Source organism: Oryctolagus cuniculus, chromosome 8, assembly GCF_964237555.1.
Source record: "Oryctolagus cuniculus chromosome 8, mOryCun1.1, whole genome shotgun sequence".
Taxonomy (NCBI): domain Eukaryota; kingdom Metazoa; phylum Chordata; class Mammalia; order Lagomorpha; family Leporidae; genus Oryctolagus; species Oryctolagus cuniculus.
Genome location: NC_091439.1, coordinates 138470669 through 138495002, shown reverse-complemented (window position 1 = coordinate 138495002; position 24334 = coordinate 138470669). Strand labels below are relative to the sequence as shown.

Here is a 24334-nt window from a genome sequence, read left to right as displayed (position 1 = left end):
CTTGCTCCCAGTGCCTGGGTGGAAGAGGGACCCGCTGTGGGTGGCAGGTGGGAGTCTCGCCCACCGCGCTGGGCTGGGGTTGCTGCAGCACGTGTTTAGAGCCGGTGTGTCCGTGGGGGCTGGAATCCCATGCGTCAGACTGTTGCTGCATAGCTGAGAGAAGCAGATTTGCAGTTCATGGAATGTGAGAGCAGTTTTGTGATGGTTAAGGTATACACTGGTGAACTCTGTAGTGCCACTGGAGTGAAATCACCGCCCCTCTTGGAACTCTGGGTTGTGTATAAAGCACTAAAGTAACAGGTTAGTCATCATCTGGCAGTGGTTAAATCATACTTTTGAGGAATAAAGTGAAGTTGTGGTTTTTGCTGGCAACCTGGTGATCAGTAAACCTTCTGTAGTTTGTGGGGGCAGCACTGGATTTGCCTGCTGTTCTACTGTAGTCAGAGTAGAAGCAGGCTTGTGCCTGCGAATCGGGAAACTTGTTTAATGAAAGCATTAATTTTCCAGAGGTCAAGAAACTGGAAGTACAGGAACCAGAAAGCCTTGCTGTACACACAGACAGGTCTTGCTCTCTTTTCAGCAATCAACCTAGAATTAAGTGTTACCATTTAGAGACCTCACGTTTTAGTGAACGAATCCAGTGCCACGGAACTGTACTTGGTCATTGCTGCCTAATTCAGCAATGCTCTGTTTCCAGGAAAGGCGGGATTCTCTCATGTCCTGCTTCTTTCATGCACACAGAAAGTCAAGTCAGAGTGTGTCTCATGTCTTGATTCTGGAAGACATAGCACAGGTTTGATGTATTATAGATTCAGAAATACAGTGACCTTTTACCCAGAGGAGATCTCACGCTAAGTTAGTGTAAACTTTGGAAAAATAGTTATCAGTCATATGGCTTGGTGCAAAGCCTTCTGTGCCAGGCAGTGAGACCTGAATTCTCATCCTGATCTTGTCATTTAGTGCTTGTCTTATGCAAGTGACCCAATCTCTAGTCCTTGATATATGGTGTAGTAAAGAAGAGCTGTTTGTATAGTTCTTCTCTTCTAAACTGAATAGGAGCGTTGTCTGAGAGAACCAAAGCATTAGCCAGAAATTGGGAGAATTGAGTTGCTTTTGGTTACACTTGGAGTTACAGCATACATGAGAGTGCTTCAGAGTTCAGAGCCTAGCAGTAAGATGCTGGCTAGGACACCCCCATCGTCCATTGGAATGCCTGGGTCAACTCCAGGCTCCAGCTCCTGACTCCAGCTTCCTGTTACCACAGACTCTGGGAGACAGTGGTTCCTGCCACACACATGGGACACCTGGATTGAGTTCCTGGATCCTGACTTTGGCTCCCCAGCCATTGTGAGCATTTGGGAAGGGGACCAGTGAACAAGAGCTCTGTCTCATTGCGTCTCAAATAAACTAGAAAGTTTAAAAAACAAAGTTTGTGGACAAATGGAATTTAAAAATAAGTGTGTTCCGGTGCAAAAAAAAATTTACGAAATTCATGCACACAAGGAATCTTCAAAAATTTCATGGAAATGTGTATTATGAAAACTATACGTGGATTTCAATTCTTTTGCACCAAAATAAATTTAACTTTTAGTTCCATTTGTCTGTGAACTATTCAAAATACCCTCATACTTTGTTTTTCTGTTTATTTCTTTACTGTAAAAATGGTTGTAAATTCTGACACAAGACATTGTGAAAATAAGTTTTTTTTTAATGATTTTTTTCTGTCGGAGGTTGGCATACTTTTTTGGTAAAGGGTATCTGCTGTAACTACTCAGCTTTTCCATTGGCCAGCACAAACAGCTGTAGACTGTCTATGAATGAATGATTGTGATTATGCTCCAATAAAACTTCATTTACAAAAATGGCGACGGACAGATTGGGCCTGTGGGCTCCAGTTTTCCAGTCTCTGTTATATACACACTGTTCGAATACCTAAAGACCATGTAGATCCAAATTATCATTTTCTCCTTTATTCTTTTACATCAAGAGTAATGAGAAGACCTGTGACAGTTCAGTATACCCTGTCTCTCTCTCTTCTACAGAGGGACTATCTCGAACCTATATTCTGTTCCAAGGATAGCTGAACCTGTGTGGCTCACCATGATGTCCAGCACGTTGGAAAAAACCCAGCTCTGCCAGCGCTTTCTCAAGGAGTTCACACTGCTGATAGAACAGATCAACAAAAACCAGTAAGCGTCAGCTCTCTGGAGACTCTGTGCAAACTCTGTAGCCAGCGTATCTGCGGCACAGGACGTGCTGCTTCCTGTGTTGATCTGGTTTTGTTGTTTTTCCACTTCTCCCAGGTTTTTTGCTGCCCTACTGACTGCAGTGTTAACCTACCACCTGGCCTGGGTCCCGACTGTCATGCCCGTGGACCACCCTCCCATTAAAGCCTTCTCAGAGAAACGCACTTCTCAGTCGGTGAACATGCTGGCCAAAACACATCCCTACAACCCTCTCTGGGCGCAGCTGGGTTCGTATCAGTTAAACCTTTCAGGGAAATACGTGGGAGGGAATTGAACAATGCTGCAGTTCATAATTTATTCTGGCCCTCTCACCCAGTAATTCCAAGGTTGTCATTGGGCACGCAGGGAGTGGGAGGATGGCCTGCGGATTCTAATCGCAAGGCTGCCGCCTTCCTCTCCTTTCTCCTCCTACCTGCTTTGTTCTCCTTTAAAACGGTATAGGTAAACGGGGTGCTTCAATGGCACAGTGGCTGTCCACCCTAGAGCAGGGTTTCGCAACCTTGGCACTATTAACATTTTGGACCTGCTAGTTCTTGGTGGAGTTGTGGAAGGGCAGCAAGGGAGAGCTGTCTTGTGCATGACGGAGCATTTAGCCACATCCCGGCCCCTGTGTCCACCAGCTGCCGGGAGACCCTTTCTGCCCAAAGTGTAACAGTCAGAAATGTCTCCAGCTATTTCCATCAGTCTCCCAGGTTGGTGGGTGTGGGGGAGGCACTCCCTGGTTGAGAACTGACCTGGGGGATGGATCAGATGGGGGAAAATGAGAGAAAAAAAAAATAACACACCAGAATTTGATCACCTTTCTAATTTTACCATAGATCAGAAATATGATCTTTCTGTGCTCTGTAATGCACAGATTGTGATTACTGGTGACGTTCATTTCCCGTAAGTTTGTACTTAGGCATGGTTATGATAAGGAATCTTGTCCCTGGCGTGTTTGGTTATAGTTTGGGACTTGTGAGACGAGGGTGTTGTGTTTGGTTCCTGTTGAGGAGTTGTGGATGCCAGGGCCTCTCGCTCATCAGACATGAGAGTAAACTCGCACACTCAGCGCTGTCCCGTTTCTGTGCTAGGTTCCAGGTTGGGGAATTCAGCCACGTGTACTGCGTGGCCTGGGGAAGCCAGCTGCTCAGTGGAGGAGGTGGCTCTGGATTCCCCTGATCTCAAAGCTTCCTGATTCCTGCTTTGGTCGGGGTGTTCAGGAAGGTGCAGGAGGGAGACCCAGTGGTGCAGAGGTGAAGAGCAGGGGGCTCAGAGCCCACCCACCCGTGTTTCAGCCCCCGGGGGCCTGTGACTTAGCGTCTGCTGCCCGGGGCCTCCCCGGGTCTAGAGAGGCCTTACGTGGTGGTCACTGTGGGGTAATGAGTTAAGGCACCTTCGGTATGGTGGTTGCTGTGCAGATCCTGTGGGGGTGGCAGAGAACCGCCTGCTTGAGCCACGCCCCTGCTGCCTTCCAGGGTGAGCATGCGCAGGAAGCAGAGCTGGGGACTCGAACCCAGAAACTGTCGACGCGAGATGTGGATGTCCCTGGTGACATCGTAACCTCTGCCGAATGCACGCCCCTCTAGTCTTCTACAGAGGGGACTGTTATTACTCTGCCCTGCTCTTAGAGCCCCCACTAGGGAATACTCCTAATGGAAGTGTTTTGTGATGGTTCCCCCGGTCCTGCTTCTTCTCGTAACGTGGTTTCTATCTGTATATGCTCTTTTTTATTTTTTATTTTTATTTTTGACAGGCAGAGTGGACAGTGAGAGAGAGACAGAGAGAAAGGTCTTCCTTTGCCATTGGTTCACCCTCCAATGGCCACCGTGGCCAGCGCGCTGCGCTGATCCAATGGCAGGAGCCGGGTGCTTCTCCTGGTCTCCCATGGGGTGCAGGGCCCAAGCACTTGGGCCATCCTCCACTGCCTTCCCGGGCCACAGCAGAGAGCTGGCCTGGAAGAGGAGCAACTGGGACAGAATCTGGCACCCCGACCGGGACTAGAACCCGGTGTGCCGGCGCCGCAATGTGGAGGATTAGCCTAGTGAGCCACGGCGCTGGCTTGTATATGCTCTTATCACTGCCGTCCCTCTCCTAGATGCAGTTCTCAAATGCAGTCTCACTCTGCAAGCTCTTATCTATGACTCTTACCAGATACCACCTTTCCTTACTTTGGGTCTTTTCAGGTTTTGATTTGTTACAGCATTCTTAATCTTTTTTTAATGGCTTCTAGCTCCAAGTTTGTTGTACCAAGATATATTGAGGTAAATTTTTTTTTTTTAAATATTGATCTGTTTATTTGAAAGAGTTAGAGAGGTAGAGACAGGGGTGGGTGTAGGTCTTCCATCTGCTGGTTCACTCCCCAGATGGCTGCAGTGGCTGGAGCTAAGCCATTCTGAAGCCAGGAGCTTCTTCTGGGTCTCCCAGGTGGGTGCAGGGGCCCAAGCACCTGGGCCATCCTCTGCTGCTTTCCCAGCACATTGGCAGGGACCTGGATCAGAAGTGGAGCAGCCCGACTGCAGCTGGCGCCCATATGGGATACTGGTACCAGAGATTGGGGCTTTAACCTGCTGAGCCACAAAGCCGGCCCCTTAATGCCACATTTCCCCTTCTTCCATCCTTAAGCTGAATGTAGGGTTCGATAGCCAGTTTTTCAGCCACTCGTCAGGATATAGTCAAAGGGGAGCTGTTTTTTCTCAGTAGAATTTGCATGCAAAGTAAAATACAGACAGCCTTCAGATTCATTACTCACGACTCTGATTGTCTTCTCGTTGATCAAACTGCATGCAGTGTTTGCATGTAGGCGAATACTGAGAAGATTCTAAACAGAGCACCTAATTAAGTATCTTGAAATGATTCACTGCACTTCTCTTCAGATATCCTTCAACCTGGATTGTCCTGGGATTCTTCTCATTCTGATTTCCAAGATACAGTATTTGTCCTGATCATACACTCAGAGTTCTGGTTTGGCCTCCGTGGGGCCACCTGCCGAGGCAGCCAGCTCATGGGAGGCCTGTGCACTCAGCCAAGCTACTCCCACGCACCAAGGGCTGTGGCCTGGGTCATAGAGGAGCAGCTAAGACATGGTCTCTGCTAGAATCAGAAATGCGGTGTGTGAAGAATGGAGTCTCAGTTGGGAACCTAAATTGTCTGTTTGGCCCTTGTGAAGGGGAACACGCCCCCAGCCTGCTGAGTCCGAGGACTCTGTCTGAGTGTCCCCTTCACTCTCTAGGTGACCTCTACGGAGCCATAGGCTCGCCCGTGAGGCTGACACGCACGGTGGTAGTGGGGAAGCAGAAGGACCTGGTCCAGCGCATCCTGTACGTCCTGACCTACTTCCTCCGGTGCTCTGAGCTGCAGGAGAACCAGCTGACCTGGAGGGGGGCTCGCGGCGAGAGTGGCCAGGTCGTCGACGGGCGCCAGATCGTCACGGCCCTGGAGAGGGGGGAGGTGGAGGAGTCGGAGTACGTGGTGGTCACTGTGAGAAACGAGCCTGCGCTCGTGCCCCCCATCCTACCCGCAGCCGCGGCGGAGAGGAGGAGCCCCGGGCCTGCAGGGTTCGCGGAGACCCTCGAGGGCACGGACGGGAGAGCCCTGGGTCCCACGCCTGACAAAGAGGCAAGCAAGAGGCCGGAGCAGAGCGTGGGACCCCCGGAGCCGGCGGCAGACGGTGCCTGGCAGCCTCAGGGTGCGTTTTGCGGAGCTGAAGGAAGTAAGAACGAGGCACCAGAGGGTGACGCCTTGCTCCTGTGCCCCTGTGAGGCTCCAGGGGCAGGCATGAGGGCGGGGCAACCCGCTGCCGATGAGGAGGCCCGAGGGGAGCTGGCCAAGAAAGGGCCGGACCGCTCAGCGGCCAGGCCTTGCCCCGACAGACACTCCTGGCAGAAGCCCCACGGGGAGAGGGTTACTTTCCACATCGGAAGCTCCGTGTCACCAGAGTCTGACTTTGAAAGCCGCACCAGAAAAATGGAGGAGCGGCTGAGGGCCTGTGGACAGCACCCAAAGGAGGCCGCTCGGGACCAGCAGGTTTCCAGATGCCCCTCCAGACCTGGCCCGGGAGACAGTGCCCGCTGTCCTCAGACTCGCAGCTGCAGGGGAGCAGCAGGGGACCCTGGCCGGGGCTTTGCAGAGGACAGAGATGTCAGAACCGATGCCGCAGCAGGTGCTGCTGCCGGGGGCCCTGGCCACACCGCCGGCTCACTCTCCCCTCCGGACGGCGCAGCCGCAACTGGAAGGAGAGCGCCGGAGACAACCGTGGGCTTGGGTTTAGAAGACCGAGAAGGACCGCTGGTAGAGCCTGGTGCAAACCGGGCTGTACAGCAGGACTCCGGCCTCCCGGCGGCTGCCAGTGTCCCCCGTGGGGATGCCAACAGGAAGGCCCACATCAGGACAGAAGGAAACATTCCCAGGAACGAGAGCTCGGACAGCGCTCTTGGGGACAGTGACGATGATGCGGGTGCTTCAGCCGCCCTGGATTGGAGTCACAGCGGGGACAGGACCGACGGGGCCTTGGAAGTGGAGCTGCCTCTGCCCAGGTAATGCTGGCCAGGCGGGAAGCAGAGGGAGTGGGGTGCAGTCCTGCTTGCCTGCCCTGACTCCCGGGGTCACCTTAGGCACTGGTGGCTGCTCTACGCCATACAACACGTGGTTTTATGTGGCTCTTCGCAGCGCATTGACAGTGTTGTCCTACCAGTAGAAGAGGTGACCAGCCTGCCCTCTTCCCAAAATAACTTCTGGCTTAGTGTGCCTGAGCTGTGTGATGGGGGAGCCAGTGGCTGTCCCAGCGGCTACAGGGGCATTTTTGGGATACTTGGGGCTGTGGCTGTGGCCGTGGCGGTGGGGAACAGTCTAGTTTACTGTCACCATCACAGAGGCTCCGTGGCTGGCGGCAGGTGCCTCACTCCAGAGGGGTCAGACCCCCCTCCCCATGGGGCCTCTGCCCTGCGGCTCAGAGCAGCGTGAGCCATGGGAGACGGCACTCTGCCTGAGCCCTCCGTCAGGCCGGTTACTGGGTCTGTGACGACCGAGAGCAGTCAGTAGGGGTTTCCTCTCTCCTCCCGCACCGTGCTGGGCGTTGCCCTGTGCAGATACATCAGACCACTAAAGCCAGGCTTCTGGCAAGAGTCCCCAGCTCAGGCGACTTCCTTCTTCACTCCGGTGACACAGGCTGCCTGGTGGATGCTCTCTGTGAGCTACAAGGACAAACTTGTAAGCAGCCTCCAGCCTTCCATTTGGAAACAAAACTTTCTCTCCCCGTCCCCTTCCCTCCTCCATACCAGTGACCCACTTGCTGGAGGGCTGGGGCGGTGCAGCACCCTGAACCGGTTTTATTTACCTGTGTCATAGGCTGTCGCTCCAGTCGTCATGCAGAAGGAAGTGCGTTCACCTGTGTGTTCTAATGGCCAAATGTCGTCTTAGGTCACAGAGCATCAGCAGCCAGAACGTGAGGAACTTCGGCCGCTCCCTCCTGGCAGGGTACTGCCCCACGTACATGCCGGATCTGGTGCTCCACGGGACCAGCAGCGACGAGAAGCTGAGGCAGTGTCTGGTGGCTGATCTGCTGCACACGGTGCATGTAAGTGACCCCAGCCGAGGCCTTGGCCAGCAACAAGTGTGCAGGCTAGGAGAGCCTAATGAAGGACTTGGGGGGGGGGGGGCAGGGCCTGTGAGCACGCCTGCGTGTGAAGGCGTACGGGGCGGGAATGGGGGCTGCCCGGCTGCCCTCTCCCCGCCTCCAATGCTCGGAGCTCTTCTTCCCTGTGGCTGAGCCTCGCTGGAGGCCGGAGAGCAAGGTCACAGCTGAGCAGATGCAGCCCGTGAGCGTGAGCGGCGGAGGTCAGCCTCCCGGGGCCCGGGCAGGACCCAGAAGGGCACAGAGTGGATCTGGGAAAACACAGTGCCCCGCACAGATGGTAACAATTAGCTGCTGTCACGGGGAGGACCGAAGAGATGTCACATATGGTTTGCTTTTTATCCGATCCTTACAAGTTCCTAACAGTAATTTATTTTAACTGATTTGTCATTAAGTTCACTTTGATGGCTGCACGAGGATGACCGTATAAAGATTAACAAGTCTTACTGGAAGATTGCCTTGTGGCTGCTGTGAAGGGCTTCTCTGCTGTCTGCAGCGTGACGGGAACTGAGCAGTGGAGGAAGCTGTCAGTCTGATAGGCCTGTTTTTAATTGAAGATGTGTAAAAATAGATGTTTTGCATCAGAAACACACTGTACCTTGTGCAATAGCAAAAGTCCTCCTTGCGTTCAGAGAATTGGAATTTGGCTCGCTACCCACATCCTCACCCAACAAATACTTGTCTCATGGTGGCGTCGCGTGCTGTCTTTGGTCTTGAAAGTCTCCTCTGTGAGGACGCGACGGACATCAGACACAGGCTGAGCAGGTTATTTGTGTACAGTGGCAAGAAACGCCCAGTGGTGAAGCAGGTGTGCTTACAGCCAGTCCAGCGGTGGGCAGGACAGAGAGGGGACAGGAGGGTGGCCTGCCCATCGGTGTCCATGTGCAAACCCAGACGTTCCTAATCCCGCCCTGCCTTGTGGCCATACACCACCCCGCACCAAGATATTCCTGGAATGAAGCTATGAAGCTGCTGTTGTCTGTGTGCAACACCCTAATTTGTTTGCATAGCGCAGTGAATGCTGGGTACTTGTTCGTAGGTTCAGAGGCCCCTGCAACAATGGCCATAGAAGGAGAACAATGCCCTCGTGGCGTGGCCTGGTCTTCCCGAGCTGTCCAGAATGAAGTGTGACACCTCAGTGCCTGTATGCACTGGGTCTTTGAATGTCCTAGGCTCTCCCACTAACCACTGTGGAAAGTACAATCGATTGATTGACAGTATCTTTTTTTTTTTTTTTTTTTTTTTTTTTTTGACAGGCAGAGTGGACAGTGAGAGAGACAGAAAGGTCTTCCTTTGCCGTTGGTTCACCCTCCAAAGGCCGCCGCGGCCAGCGCACCACGCTGATCCGATGGCAGGAGCCAGGTGCTTCTCCTGGTCTCCCATGGGGTGCAGGGCCCAAGCACTTGGGCCATCCTCCACTGCACTCCTGGGCCACAGCAGAGAACTGGCCTGGAAGAGGGGCAACCGGGACAGAATCCAGCTCCCCGACCGGGACTAGAACCTGGGGTGCCGGCGCCGCAGGCAAAGGATTAGCCTATTGAGCCGTGGCGCCGACTGATTGACAGTATCTTTAAGATCATTCACGAAATCGTTTCTGTTTTCCATAGGCTGTCAATTTCCAATTTTTGTATATTATATTTTCATGGTGACCCTCCGGCTCTGCAATTCTTGCATCTGAAGAAACACAACCATATTTACTCTGTCAAGAGCCTGGTTTTTTTTTTTTTTTTTTTTAATATTTCATTTTCCCTTCCTTTGAGAAGTAATGTTTTCACACTGTAGCTTTTTTCATTTCTTCAAGCCATGCACTCACTCTGAGAGATCAAAAGTTATTAAGCGTAATAACCTATATTGTGTCAAATTGTGGGTACATGCACAGGGCAGCCATGCGTGGCTGTTAATGGGAAACTGAGAAGGGTTCATAAAAATACCTTCAGAAGTTTAATACGTTCCGAATAGATCCAATTAGTATTAGTGTATTTCTAATTTCACTTGGCACATTCATCATAATGAATTTTGCTTTTGAAGTCGTGTTCCGTTTAAACTGCCTCTCAGCCTGGCACTCTGGTCTATGGCAGCATTCTTAAACATTTAAAAAAATACAAGCAGCCTTTCTACTTTGATTTACACATATTTGTTGGAAAATAAACTAGGAGTATTTGTAACGTTATCTTGAATTTACTGCTCCATCAGGCCTAGTGACTACCGGAGATCCAAGAACAAGTGCATGCCCAGAGTTAGAGCTGTAATAGCAGCTTGTTGGGGAAGAGGAGGCTGGAATAAGCTACCTCGCCATAAGTGGCTTTCAAAACCCATTTTCCGAATGTTGCCAGTTCTCAGTGTCCGTGTTAGACTTCACTGGGCTTTGATAGTTGTTTCCGCAGAGCGGGATTTAAGGAGCTGTTTTAAAGCAGTTGGTTTAGATTACTGCTCTGTTGCCCTGGCCTGTGCGTTACTGGGACAGTGAAGTCTGTAAGTGCATGGCTTTGTAACTGCAGTGGGCTAGTTTGGAGTTTATTCTCTCGTTGCAAGATTGCTCTCTGGAGCTTCCAATATTAAGAATTTCTTTTTGTACTTTGCTCTTATGAAAGATATTAGCTTTATTTCATTTACTTTCATTTTTATTATGGACTTTGACACGTCAAGATTCAGATGTTCTTTAAATATTTAAACACGTGTTGTTATTTAGTCCCTACACCACCCCTTCTCTGTCATGTGAACTCTTTCTCTGCCTTCTAACCTACAGATGATACAGCTGCCTTAAATTAGTGTGAAGTAACGTTTCAGTTTCCCCCGCCTTATCTAGATGTGCACTCTTTGCTTGTGTTTCCCTTTCGACTCTAAGTGGAGAGAGAGTGCCCACGCCACCAGTGCCCTATAGCTGGGACCCTCAAGTAGCTTTTTCTCTTTTTCCTCCTGTTCTCTCTGCCTGTGAATGCCACTGACACGGGCAGTGCTGGGAGCTCTTAAACCACATGGCAGTGGAAGGTGCTGGGAGAGCCCTGACTTAGCACTGATGGTTTGGGTTCAGGTCCTAGTGTGAGCATTCATTCACCGGCATCACCCAGCTGCAGAAAAGGGAATTTAGAGGAACAGATGAGTCTAACCCAGGGTTAAGAGTTTGCCTTCATGGCCGGTGCCGCGGCTCTCTAGGCCAATCCTCTGCTTGCAGTGCCAACACCCCGGGTTCTAGTCCCGGTCGGGGAGGCGGATTCTGTCCCGGTTGCCCCTCTTCCAGGCCAGCTCTCTGCTGTGGCCCGGGAGTGCAGTGGAGGATGGCCCAAGTGCTTGGGCCCTGCACCCGCATTGGAGACCAGGAGAAGCACCTGGCCCCTGGCTTTGGATCAGCGCAGTGTGCCGGCTGCAGCGGCCATTGGGGGATGAACCAACAGAAGGAAGACCTTTCTCTCTGTCTCTCTCACTGTCCACTCTGCCTATCAAAAGAAAAAGAAAAAAAAATGTTTGCCTTCTGCAGACAGACAAGCCAAGTTTGAATCATGGCTCACCCCTCAGTGACGGTGTGGGCCTGGGCAAACTACTTGAATTTTCTGGTCTACAAAATGAACAGTGCTGGTACCATGGTAGGTTTGGGCTGAGGCTTCTGGGAGACAGTACACATCAAGTGGTCAGTACAGTGTGACCGGCACATTACTCAATGCCCAGGAATGCTAGCTATTACAATAACAGGTGCAGGAGTGCTTTGTAAGTGAGAAGGCACCATAACCTGCTTCCACCATGGAGGGCAGAATGAGGACGACTAGTTTAGACTAGTTTAGAAAGGTGAAGTTATGTGAGATGCACTTCAAGTCCTCCTAAGCAGGCGACTGCCTTGCCAACCCCAGGGGCTTCCGCAGCGGACAGCGCAGGCTCGCTGCCCTTCGGCTCCTGGCATCCGCTTTGTTCGCTGGTGACACAGGGAGCAAGTGCGGTCAGCGCCACAGTCGGCGCCGTGTTTTGTTGCTGTTGCATTGTGTGTGCTCCACAACTTCAGGCGGTTTATAAAATAACCCGTAAAGGGCAGTCGCAGTTGGATCTAACATCCTCTTGCACTGCATTTTAAGATTAGCAACAGATTGACTCCCGAAATACCACGCGGGAATCAGTAGCACGGAAAAGCAGCTTTGCTGCAAGCCTGGCTGTGATCTGTGCCCGGGAACACCTGAGTAAGCCGCGCAGTGTGATCAACCGGTACGACGCCAGGAGACAGCACATGGTACCTCGTGGCTGAAGTAGCACAGGCAGCGCTACAGGCTTCAGGTCAGCAGCCGCCTTGGGACCTCTGGCTGCAGAGGAACCGGCTCTGGGAGAAATGTGCCGTGCAGAGCGCCTCTGTCGCTTTCCCTCCTGTGCTGGACAGTGAGCGTGGCACTGCCTTCGGCAACACCGTCTCAGCCGTCGGCCCACATGCAACCGTGCCCTGTGCTAGGACGGTTTTTAAACCACGTGTTTTGACCTGTAACTGGATTTTCATGAGCAGTTTCTCTGCACTGATTCAGAACTGCGATCATCACATGCAATTATTAGTTAGTGACTCTAGTGTGTGCATGTACATACGTTCAGACATGGGCACAAGCATGTTCATATGTGTATAAACATGGACACTGGGTCGTGGTGTCCATCTACTTCTTCCTGTAGATTGCAGTGCAAAACTGTTTTTTAAAAAAATGCTGATCTCTCCAACTCGCCTCTGAAATCTGCACAGTTCTCTCCCTTTTCACTGTGACTGCCATCTTGAAGTCCCCTGAACTTCCCACCTTGTATCCTTGAGTCTGGTTTTCCTGCTTCCAGTCATCTTGAGCAGTATCTGTGGATGTGGTAGTCCCTTTTCTGTGCTTCAAACACACACACACACCCTGCATACATGCACACACACCCTGCCTACATGCACACACACACCCTGCCTACATGCACACACACACCCTGCATACATGCACACACACACACACCCTGCATACATGCACACACACACCCTGCACACACACACATACCCTGCACACATACACCCTGCCTACATGCACACACACCCTGCATACATGCACACACACCCTGCATACACACACACACACACCCTGCATACATGCACACACACACACCCTGCATACATGCACACACCCTGCACGCACACACACACCCTGCCTACATGCACACACCCTGCACACACACACCCTGCCTACATGCACACACACCCTGCATACACACATGCACACACACCCTGCATACATGTACACACACACACACACCCTGCACACACACACACACTGCATACACACATGCACTCTGCACACACACACACACCCTGCATACACACACACACACACACCCTGCATACACACACACACATACACTCTGCATACACACACGCACGTACACCCTGCATACACACACGCACCCTGCATACACATACACACTCTGCACACACACACTCCCTGCATACATGCACACACACACCCCCTGCATACATGCACACACACCCTGCATACATGCATACACCCTGCATACACACACCCTGCATACACACATGCACATACACCCTGCATATACACACACACACACCCTGCACACACACACACACCCTGCACACACACACCCTGCATATATGCACACACACCCTGCGTACATACACACACATGCACACATACCCCCCCACACACACACACCCTACACACACACAGTCTCCTTTTGTGCTGCCGTCTCACTGTGGGCCTTGCTTCAAATGGTCCACTGTTCGCTCACACACCTCTGCCAGTGCTGAACACACTTCCTTTGCACAGGGCACTGTTGAACACCTGCCAGATGTCGCTGAAGGCCTAGTAAGTGCTTCGTCTTTGAAGCCACCCCAAGCTCCATGCATACCTCTGTGTTCAGCGTCTCTGCCTCACACCAGGGCCGCGGGCAGTGCCTTGCCCTTTCCAGCCCGGTACCTCGCCTGGGGCCTGGCACGTAGCAAGTGCTCATGAGTGCTCCTGGATGATTCCCTGCGAAGCTGGGCTCAGGGAAGCCTGTGTTTGTGACTGCAGGTAAACCTACCGTGGTAGCTGGGCCCTTTTTCCCTGAAGTGGGAAGAACCGTCAGATGATTTTGTCTAAAACAATGAAAGGAGAGGGTGATTGGTGAGCCTCCCTGTGGCCTTTGCTTGCCCTGAAGGAGAAGTAGAGTTTAGTGTAGCGCTCTCGGGCGTCCCGTCGCCTGTATCGTGTCGGAAGGAGACACGCTGTCTGATGTCCATGCCTTACCGGTTCATTTCACTGCTTAGAAGACACTTGACCGTATCCACCGTTCTCCACGAGCGGCCTCCAGCTCTCTCCTTCCCCTGTGGAGTCACACACAGCCTCACTGAGCACCTTTCCGCAAGTTCAAACTCTGTGATACCTCAACAAGCAGCCAGCCTGACGGCCAGAGCCCTTCCAAAGGTTGCCCGTGGTCTCAAGACCGTAAGGGAACTGAGGTGCCCGACCAGGGAGCCTAGTGGCCACAGGCACACTCAAGTCCTGTGACCATCCCTCCACACCAAGTCCCATCCTCCTGCCCTCAACCCACAGAATGCCGTGATGTCTCGGGGCTCCCACAGGGGGCCCCCTGCTTGATTGTAGATACTAGGAGCCCTAGGCAATGTCCCATAGCCCCACATTATTTGATTCTCCTGTTGCTTTTCTTTACTGAAGCCTCTGACGACCGACATTGGACCTGTTTCCCAGAGAAAAGTTGATAAATCTCAGAGTTATGATAAGGTCCTGTGTAATTGTTTCCCCTCCTGGTATTTCCCTGTGTTAGACGTCTGTTTGAGGAAGTAGGAAGCCTCTGAGGGTGGCACTTCAGGTGACCTGACTGACTCATTTCACCAACAAACAGGGCAGGGAGGCTGGAGACGGCTTTCGGGAAAGCGGGGAAGATTCATTCCCGGAGATCTATCTGCTGAACGCCTGCCGAGTTCCTCACGGGCTGGGCTCTGTGTTTACTCAGGATGTGACGTGGGAGAGTTGCAGCACCACGTGCCGAGCTGAGGCGGAGGGCAGCTCTGCCCCCGTCATGCCGCAGGTGACGGGATCCGTTTACCATCTCTTCCCAGCCTGCTGCACTGTCGTGCGTGAAACACACACACACACACAGAAATCCTTTTGTGCCAGACAAATAAGAATCAAAACCAGGCCAAGGAAGTGTGGGCTGACACGACACTAGCCTTCTGTGATTTCAGTGGGGACACATGTCTAGGAATTGTGTGCTGCAGTGCTAAGATCCACCCACGCTCGGAGAGATTGTCCCATATGCACAGAATTGAACCCCTTAGCTGAAGCCTGGACTTCCAAGAGCTTTGCTTTCCTGAAGGGGGGACCCAGACGCTCCAGACATAAGCAGTGAAGCAGCAGAGAAACAGATTGGAAACCTGGGCGGGGCGGGGGATAAGACGGTCAGCTCTGAGAAGTCTACACCGTAGGCCTGTGCTGTCTGGGATCTACCCAGAGGACTTGGGAATCTCCACCCAGAGAAACAAGCAGAAAAACCAGGAGCCTAAGAGCCTGGGGCGCTCTGGCAAAAGGAGCCAGCACGCTGCTCTGCTTGAGCCGTGTTCACACCGCAAGCTCATGGGCACTCGGGGACGCGGATCGGGGAACGCAGCAGAACGAGCCCACAGTCAGAACGTGCAGAAAGCTCGCGAGGGACAGGGAGCGGATCCAGGCAGGGCTCCGCCCACCTCCTGGCCAGAGTCACTATCAGGCAGCTGTGTTTCACGTGTTTCACAGTGACAGGAAGAAGGAATGGGGACGTGAAGAAGAAGGAAAGAATGTGATAAATGACTACCGAGATTTGTAGAAGAACTAAAATAAATTTCTAAAATTGAAAAGCCGTCACTGGAACTAAAACCCCCGGGATAAAGCACGGGGCCGATTGACTAGAGCTGAAGAGAGCTAGAATCCGTGAGATGGAGGCTAGTGTGAAGTGTTCTGAATGCAGATCCGAGACCAGAATGCGTGCAGAAAGGAAGTAGGAGACGCGGAGGCGAGAATGCAAAGCTCCTGAGGTGATTTTCAGGAGAAGAGAACGGAGATAAGAGGGAAAGCAAAGTGCATCGTGGGAAATGTTTCCCGTTAAATAAGCACACTGGCTCCCAGGTAGAGCAGTGTCAAGGAATCCACACTTAGCGACAGGACCTCAAAGAGAGGGGAGCTCTTGTGCTCCGGGAGTTTGAAATCTTAACAGAAAACATAAATAAGCCACGAGAACGCGGGGTGGGGGTGCAGCGGCACACGCAGGATGAGCAGGTGTGGAGGAGGAGGGGCAGGGGCACCTGCAGAGCACCAGAGGTCCCCCCCGCCGTGGGCAGCACGAGCTCTTCACCCACACGTGCAGCCACCTTGGGCCACCGACAGGAGGGTCTCCTGTCCCCTCTCAGTGCAAACGCCATAGGAGCGTCTGGATGCTTGCATTTAGTGAAAGACCGCTTCTAGGTGAACGTAGCGGAGGAGACTGTTGGAGAAGGCAGGTGCGAGGCTGGAGAGCTGCATGGTTTGTTTATTTATTATTTATTTTTATTTTCTATTATCATCATTTACTTAACTCATCAGCAATCCACAGGCAGCTGCAGGCCATTTCCAGGGTGCTCAGCCACCCATTAGCAGGGCGGGTTGGCCAACAACTACCTTGCAGAGTTCTCTTCACTGCCGGGCCCTGGAGGAAGTGAGCCTTTAGGTTAAGTGGGCCTCCTCCCTTAAGGAGGTGGGGGCTAGCAGAGGAGATCTGAGGACGTTTAGCTAAGAGTAAGTGCTGGGAAGGTGAACGGTACTGTGTGTGCCATCCTGTTCTCTGGGACCACTGATCAGAGGCCCTTCTGGACGCTGTGTGAAGGCTGATGGTCATGGTGCTATACCATGACGAGAATGGTACCGGCATGGTCATGTAGCATCTTCTTCGTGAGACACAGCTTAATCAAGCTGTAAAATTATCTTACAAAAGTAATTAACAAAGTGACATCCAAATGACGTCGAAGGATCTTAATTTTTTTTTTCATTCCGAATCTCTTAGAGAAAAATTAAAAATACAGGGAAGTGCTTCCAATTACCTTTGTGCCCTAAAGAGGCCGTCCACTGGCTGATAGTTGAATCTGCACTGTTGCAACTGGTGCCCGGATTTCAGAGCTGGTTCTCAGTCCAGAGGTCTCTCTGCTCCTGCTGTCTGGTGCGAGCTGAGACAGAAGAAGGTTGGAAAGGGTCAGTTTGGAGTCTGTTGGGCGGTGTGAGGAGCAGAAAAATGGAGGGATTTCTTTGCAGAGTGCCTGATGGAGATGACTTTGTGCTCTAATGATGAGTAGATTCCATCATTCACACTTTATATTTTATAGTCTCTTCAGAGTGCTCCACCCTGTTTTTTGGCCCCAGGACTTCATAATAGAGGGCTTAGCAGAATCACGGCCCTAAACGGTGGAGCTCCTGGACTCTTTCTGAGGTGTCAAATGACCTGGCGGGCTCTCGTGCCTTGTCTTCCGTGTTCCCACCTGTACGCTACCGCCCACAGGAGAAAGGCACAGGGAGCGGTTACAGAAAGCCTGCAGGGCGGGGGGTGGGGAACTGCATGGATTTCAAAATTATTTTGCACCAGAACTTTTTAATTGCATTTTCCGCGAGCTTTCTGAAGTTTTGTCGTATATGTGAGAATAGCATTTTCTTACTCTTCACGTTGAGTTAAAAATAGGTCATCATGTGAAACGCTGGACATTTTAGCCCGGCACATGGGCAAGAAATGTTACTAATTGTGCAGATGCCTTACTAGGAACTGGATTGAGTCCAGAAATATCTCTTGCAGGTAGAAAGTACATGCCCAGCACTTCGTTACGCTCATTTCAGAGGACACAGAAGAAAAATGAATGTGATTTCTGTCCTGGAGTTACTTAGGAAGATCACTGAGGAGACAAATAGATGTGAAGTGACTGTGTGTGACTCAGTGCCAGAATGAGTGATGTGGACAGGGGCAGCCTCAGAGGTCAGAGGAAGAGCAGCGAGCGTGGGAAGGCTTCGTGGGCAAGGGGGTGTGAGGCACCCAGGCTGGAAGACGTGGGCGGTGGCGGGGAAGACGGGGCGGAGGCCCCCCTGGCCTGCAGAGCAGGCTGTCCTAGCACGCACTGCGGGCTGAATGTGTGCAGGGGCGTAGGTGGGTAGGCCCACACCCTGCAGAGCTCTCCGTGTGGAGTAAGAACTATTGCGACTCAATGGTTAGGCTGCGACTGGCCGGCGTGGGTGTGGGGCTTGATGAGGGAAATGATAATGCGGTATTCTAGAAAGCTTGAGAGTTTTGGGTTAAGGGACGTGGTCACCCAGAGGAGGGGTGCTGTGGGCGAGCACAAGCAGAGCTGGAGTCTGCCGCGTGTGGGGCTCTGTGGGCCATGTCCCACTCATTTTTTTCCCGCACAGAAGACTGCGGCCTTGAACTTCACAGCTCATAGAAACTCTTGAATCAGGTGCCACCCCATTTCACAGAAACTAAGGGGTGAATTCATGAGCTGCCACGCTCTCAGAGCCAGAAAATGACCAAGCTAGCATTCGGGCCCGGTCTCGGCTGGCAACAGTCCTTTGTTGAAGGGTCAGAACTGTACCTATTCTCCTTCCGGAAGTCGAGGTAAAGCAAACGTCAAGTGTGTATATTAAGGAGCGTATTTTGTGTCCTCGGAGATCTGACTTAGAACCTTATTACTGGAGTGTCCAAAACATTTAACACTTCCACCAAATGCACCCACAAATCCTTAGAAGCCACAGATTAGCCAAGCTTATTCTGTTGATTTGATAAACTATCTAGGCCAAGAAAACTCCAGAAACCTCCAAGGATCCATGAAATAAAGCGCCTCACTTGTTAATCCATCTTGAGAAATCCTCATGGGAAAGTAGTTCGGGTGAATGAGAGGTTGACAAGGAGAAGCAACTAGAAGCTTGTTTGTGACTGCTCACGTGGGTAGAGCACGGAAAGACCATGATGGCATAGGGCCGCCCCCTCCTTCTCGGGTGGCGATTGGCCGTCCAGCCCAGCGGTCATCTGCAGCGCTTGGCCCATCTTTCCTCATCCTCCAGCCCCCATCAGAAGTTCCTGGATTTGCATGGGAGGGGGAGGCAGGCACAAGGCTGCCGACTCTGCACTGTCGCCTTGGTGGTGGCTGGGTCCTGGGTGCAGCACGGACGCCCTGGGGGGCGACGGAGGTGGCACTGCGGAGTTCTCAGGCGGTGGAGAGAGTAAAAACACGTTGCAGGCTCATTCTGATATGAGAAGGTGACAGATGACATGCACAAGGAACTTTGTTTCAGAAGTGGTTGTCATCATCTTGAGAGAGAAAGGAAATAGACGAGAAAGAGTGTGCATAGGCTTGCGAACGTTGGTCGACCAAGGAGAGTGTTGAGTGCAGATTACTGTCTTTAGTATCGGTATTTCCTTCAGACCTTCTTTCAGAACCCAAACATCAGAGGCCCCGATTCATCTGACGCAGAAAACGGTTTGGAGAAAAAGTTTTACAAGGGTAAATACAGTCTGGGCGCCCCTGTCTTAGTGATATTTAATCAAAATAACAAAGTCCTTTGGGGAGAACGTAACATCAGGATGAGAAATTGTACTCATTAAGCTGATAGTTGACAATACTGTGTCTCCCTTTGCCCCGAGGAAATGGGCCAATGTCATGATCCAGCCAGACCTCACCCTGTTTCTCTCCCTTCAGTTCCAAGGCCTAAACTCCAGTCCCGAGAGTAGGTGGGTGCATCCCATTTTCAATAGATGTTTGAATCATTCAGTCTTACGTTTTGGAGCATTTCTTAGAAGTACTGCTCCATGTGGGAGAAGAGGGGTGTGTGTGTGTGTATGTGTGTGTGTGCGCGCACACGTGTGCTCCCACACCTTAAGTGCACATGAGCTTGATCAGATTGGGATCTCACAAAACCGACTTCACAAGTTTCACTGTTCAGTAACTTGTACCGTTAACATAGGCTAATAAGAAATAGTATTAAAAACAGTGCAGGCCGGCCCCGCGGCTCACCAGGCTAATCCTCCGCCTTGCAGCGCCGGCATACCGGGTTCTAGTCCCAGTCGGGGTGCCGGATTCTGTCCCAGTTGCCCCTCTTCCAGGCCAGCTCTCTGCTGTGGCCAGGGAGTGCAGTGGAGGATGGCCCAAGTGCTTGGGCCGGGCACCCCATGGGAGACCAGGAGAAGCACCTGGCTCCTGCCATCGGATCAGCGCAGTGTGCCAGCTGCAGCGTGCAGGCCGTGGCGGCCATTGGAGGGTGAACCAACGGCAAAGGAAGACCTTTCTCTCTCTCTCTCTCTCTCACTGTCCACTCTGCCTGTCAAAAAATAAATAAATAAATAAACACTGCAGCATACATAGAATTCAGTGTTCACTGTAGTTCTGCTTGTGCCTTAAACGGACCGTCCCTAGGTGGAACTTTAAACTGAGTTCCAGGCATAGGATGTGTGCAGGAGGATACTCCTGTGACAAGTCCAGATGTGGCTTTCTGGATCTTAGAGCACTTTAAATTGCAGAAGCTCAGGAGACTGACTGATAAGGCAAGTCATAGCACGTTTAAACGGCCCTCTATCTGACGTGGTTGAATTTCCCCTGGAAAGATGATCAGAAATCACCAGAATCACAAGAACTTAAGCTTTAGCTCCCTGACCCTTTAGATGTTGAAGGCTTGATCAGCGCCCTGGGGCCAGTCCACCATGACCCTGGGGTCCCTGAGCTCTTCCGGACGTGGTTGCTGGTACTTGTATCTCTATCCTGTGTCCATTTCTTTTCCTTGACCTCAATTCCTTCTGTTTGCTTCTTCCCTTAAAATGTATTCTTTCTAGTCCGCTCGGGGCACCGGATTCTGTCCCGGTTGCCCCTCTTCCAGGCCAGCTCTCTGCTGTGGCCAGGGAGTGCAGTGGAGGATGGCCCAAGTGCTTGGGCCCTGCACCCCATGGGAGACCAAGAGAAGCACCTGGCTCCTGCCATCGGATCAGCGCAGTGCGCCGGCCTCAGTGCGCCAGCCACAGCGCGCTGGCCGCAGCGGCCATTTGAGGGTGAACCAACGGCAAAGGAAGACCTTTCTCTCTGTCTCTCTCTCTCACTGTCCACTCTGCCTGTCCAAAAAAAAAAAAAAAATGTATCTTTCTTCAGTAAACAGCTGAGCAGTTAAGGAGCTTCTGCAACTGGTTGGATTACCCCATGGATGTCTTCAGGGAACTGTGTGTGAGGTGTGCAGTGACCTACAAGTGTGTAAGTCTTGGAGTGTTTTTAAAAGGTAATCTTCTGAAAATATTCCGCTGATTCCTGGAGCCTACGCACTTCACGGTCAAACCATCCTAGGCTGTTAGGGAGTGCAGGATGCCTGTCACCTCTGTCATTTGCTTGTCTCTAACCTGCTTCATTTTAGCAACATTTTCCAAAATGCCAGCGGCTCTGCTGGGGACAAAGACTACAGTGAGAGGAATGGGCTGGCAGCTTGCTGTCATTGTCTCAACGCCTGGGCCCCTCACATTCTGCATCTTTGCTTCAGCGACTTCAAAATGACGTGTGCTTATTTTTCATGTTAATTTTTTATACATTTCTCTTACCTATTTAATTACTTTAAAAAAATACTGAGCCAACTTCTCTGTCCCTTTTTGTTATCATACCAAGATCTACCACCTTCTGTTGGAGCTTACTCCGAGGGAATCTTACATCCACCACCTCCCTTGTAAGCCTCATTGTCCTTATCCCAGCGATGGCTTAAAATGAAGCTCTTTATGCTGGTGGTGGTACTGTGTAGTGTGTAGCCTGTGGACTGTTGGGCAAGTGGGTTTGTGAAACACTCTTCCCTCCCAGAGCAGGGGACGGGGAGAGAACTTAGAAGACTGAGTTCCAGATTATCCAGTGCAGTTTAATAATGATTGTGAAAGGTGGAGACCCTGTCAACTCACTGTGTCTGATGGCGCATCGTCACTGACAAAACAAGGTCAGTAGGACGGGAGAGGTCGGTGCTGTGGCGTTACAGCACACTGTCAATTTCTGGAAAAGGCAGAGCGAGAAGCGGCTTGTGCTCAAAATACACACCTTTGAAATGTTTCCACTTCTATTGTTCTTTGTTCATGGGGAAAAGGCACAATGATAGCAAGTCAGCATCATCTCGCTGTGAATTTAGGACACTGATTAAGCAGGAACCTTGAAGACCAAGGAGGCCCCGTGTCTTCAGCTGTGTCTGGGAGAGCGTGTCTGCGTGTGGGGAGGGGCCGGGAGAGCTCCCGAAACCCCGAGCGAGCAGCCGTGCAGGTCGTCGTGCCCGGGAGAAGGCCTCGGTACCCTAGCAAGTCTGCGGAATGAGAACCTTGGGAGACAGCTCCAGTGGTTTACGGGGCCATGCGGTGTCGTGTCCCCTTTAGACTTTGCCTCATTGCTATTCCTTCCAGTGGGGAAAAGAGAAACCCTGAAAGTCTTGTCCACACACACGCACCTGGGTATAGCATAGCAAAAAATGTTGGTGCCAGCACGGCCCCATGCAGCCACATGTCACTCCTTCCCCATCTGTGAGGAGTGAAAAGCTATGTAGGCTGCCCTTTATTTATTTAAGAAAGCTTTTTATTTATTTGAAAGAGGAGGAGAAGGAGAGATTGATCTTCCATCCACTGGTTCACACCCCAGATGGCTACAACAGCTGGGCTGGGTCAGGCCAAAGTCAGGAGCTCCATCCAGGTCCCTCACGGGAGCGGCAGGGGCCAAGCGCTTGGGCCATCTTGCACTGCCTTACCAGACTCATCAGCAAGGAACTGGGTGGGAAATGGAGCAGGCAGGACTTGAACCAGCACGCCAGTGTGGGATGCTGGCATCACAGGCAGTGGCTTAGCCAGCTGTGCCACGCGGGCTCCCTTGTTAATGACAGTTAACTCTTACAGCCTGGCAGTGTACCTCTTTTATTTCTCTCTGCAGCCTTGCCACTTCTTTGCTAAGTAGTAGACCACACTTGATGGGTTGGGCATCTGGCCTGGAGGTGAAGACACCAGTTCAGGTGCTTACGTCCCACAGTGGAGCACCGGAGTTAAAATTGCAGGTGGCCGTTGTCTGATGTCAAGACGGTGTGTATCTTTGGGTTCTAAACTGCAGTTAGCAGAAACCCACTCTTGTTAGCTTAAGCAGAAGGGATCTGATGGGACAGATATCAGGAATTCATATAATTGATGAAACAAAGAACAAGGCTTGGCACAGACACCAAACAAGGGTGCCCTGCAAATCCAGGAACCACAACTCTCTGTAGACATTTGTGCTGGCAGCCGTCTGGGGGGTATGGTGGTACCAACCGCCTCCAGCCCACCGTGGCCTTCCCCCCGGGAAATCCCAGGAAAGGAGCAGCTCATGGGCCTGACGAAGGTGTGCGTCCCCCTCTCGGTAGGGGGAGGTCAGGACCTGCGTGCAGTCCCATCAGGCCTTATCCCAGAGGGACAGCAGGGTGGGCGATTTGTGGGAAGTTGGAGTAAGAAGCCAAAAGTGACAAAGGGCCACCACCAGTTAGCGAGAGGGATTGAGTGACAGATAACCAGTGGTGGCTTCCTTTGGGTAAATGAGGGCTAGAAAATGTGCTCGTGGACGTTGGCCATGAGATCTGGCCGTGCCACCGCACCCCTACCCCTACTGCACAGTAAGCACCCGTGCCCGACGGTGCTGGTGGTGACACAGGTAGGCTTTGGTCAGTTTTAAGAAATCAGATGTTTAAGTCCCTTTTCCTCAACTGCTTCCCTATTTACTGCATTTACCAGATGATATCATTTACTCGTTGTGAACTTGCTCTCTCACTGTCCAGTTTTTCAGAATTTACACTTTGTCAGTGAATAAATTCACCCCTCAGGCTGATGTGTGTGGCACACACAGTTACTAAATAAACCTTGCTGAGTGGCAAAACCATAACTTACGGGAGCAGCAAGTTGCCTCCTGTCCCTTGTTGCTGGAGACATGGCTGTGGCATCCCCCACCTTGTTCTGATCTTTGCTGTTTTACACACAGCGTGCAGTCTGCCAAGAAGCAACGCATTTAAATCTTGGAATGTAGGGAGGGCAGGCGTGTGTCGGTTTCCTTATCTGTGGGCTTTTTTTTTTTTTTTTTTTTTTTTTTTTTATAGGCAGAGTGGACAGAGAGACAGAGAGAAAGGTCTTCCTTTGCCATTGGCTCACCCTCCAATGGCCGCTGTGGCCGGCGCACTGCGCTGATCTGAAGGCAGGAGCCAGGTGCTTCTCCTGGTCTCCCATGGGGTGCAGGGCCCAAGCACTTGGGCCATCCTCCACTGCACTCCCTGGCCACAGCAGAGAGCTGGCCTGGAAGAGGGGCAACCGGGACAGAATCTGGCACCCCGACCGGGACTAGAACCTGGTGTGCCGGCACCGCAAGGCAGAGGATTAGCCTGGTGAGCCATGGCACAGGCACTGTATCTGTGGGCATTTAACAATGTTTACAGCGTATCTCTCTTCCTGGCTGTGAGGAGGTTGGGGGGATTAAATGTAATTCTAT

General features: G+C 51.7%; 1 protein-coding gene across 13 annotated transcripts in view; it reads left to right on the top strand.

Moving 5' to 3' along the window:
* Nucleotides 1–24334, top strand: part of FNIP2 (folliculin interacting protein 2) — a 135372-nt gene that overhangs the window by 99195 nt on the left and 11843 nt on the right. For 12 of the 13 annotated variants that reach the window (XM_051831670.2, XM_051831665.2, XM_051831667.2 and 9 more), the window contains 4 exons: nt 2043–2189; nt 2304–2473; nt 5458–6760; nt 7644–7800. In XM_051831670.2, coding sequence (XP_051687630.2) covers nt 2043–2189; nt 2304–2473; nt 5458–6760; nt 7644–7800 — 1777 coding nt within the window. Of the gene's footprint in view, nt 1–2042; nt 2190–2303; nt 2474–5457; nt 6761–7643; nt 7801–20980; nt 23920–24334 lie in introns of those variants that run through there. The other variant, XM_051831673.2, reaches the window with a different exon arrangement.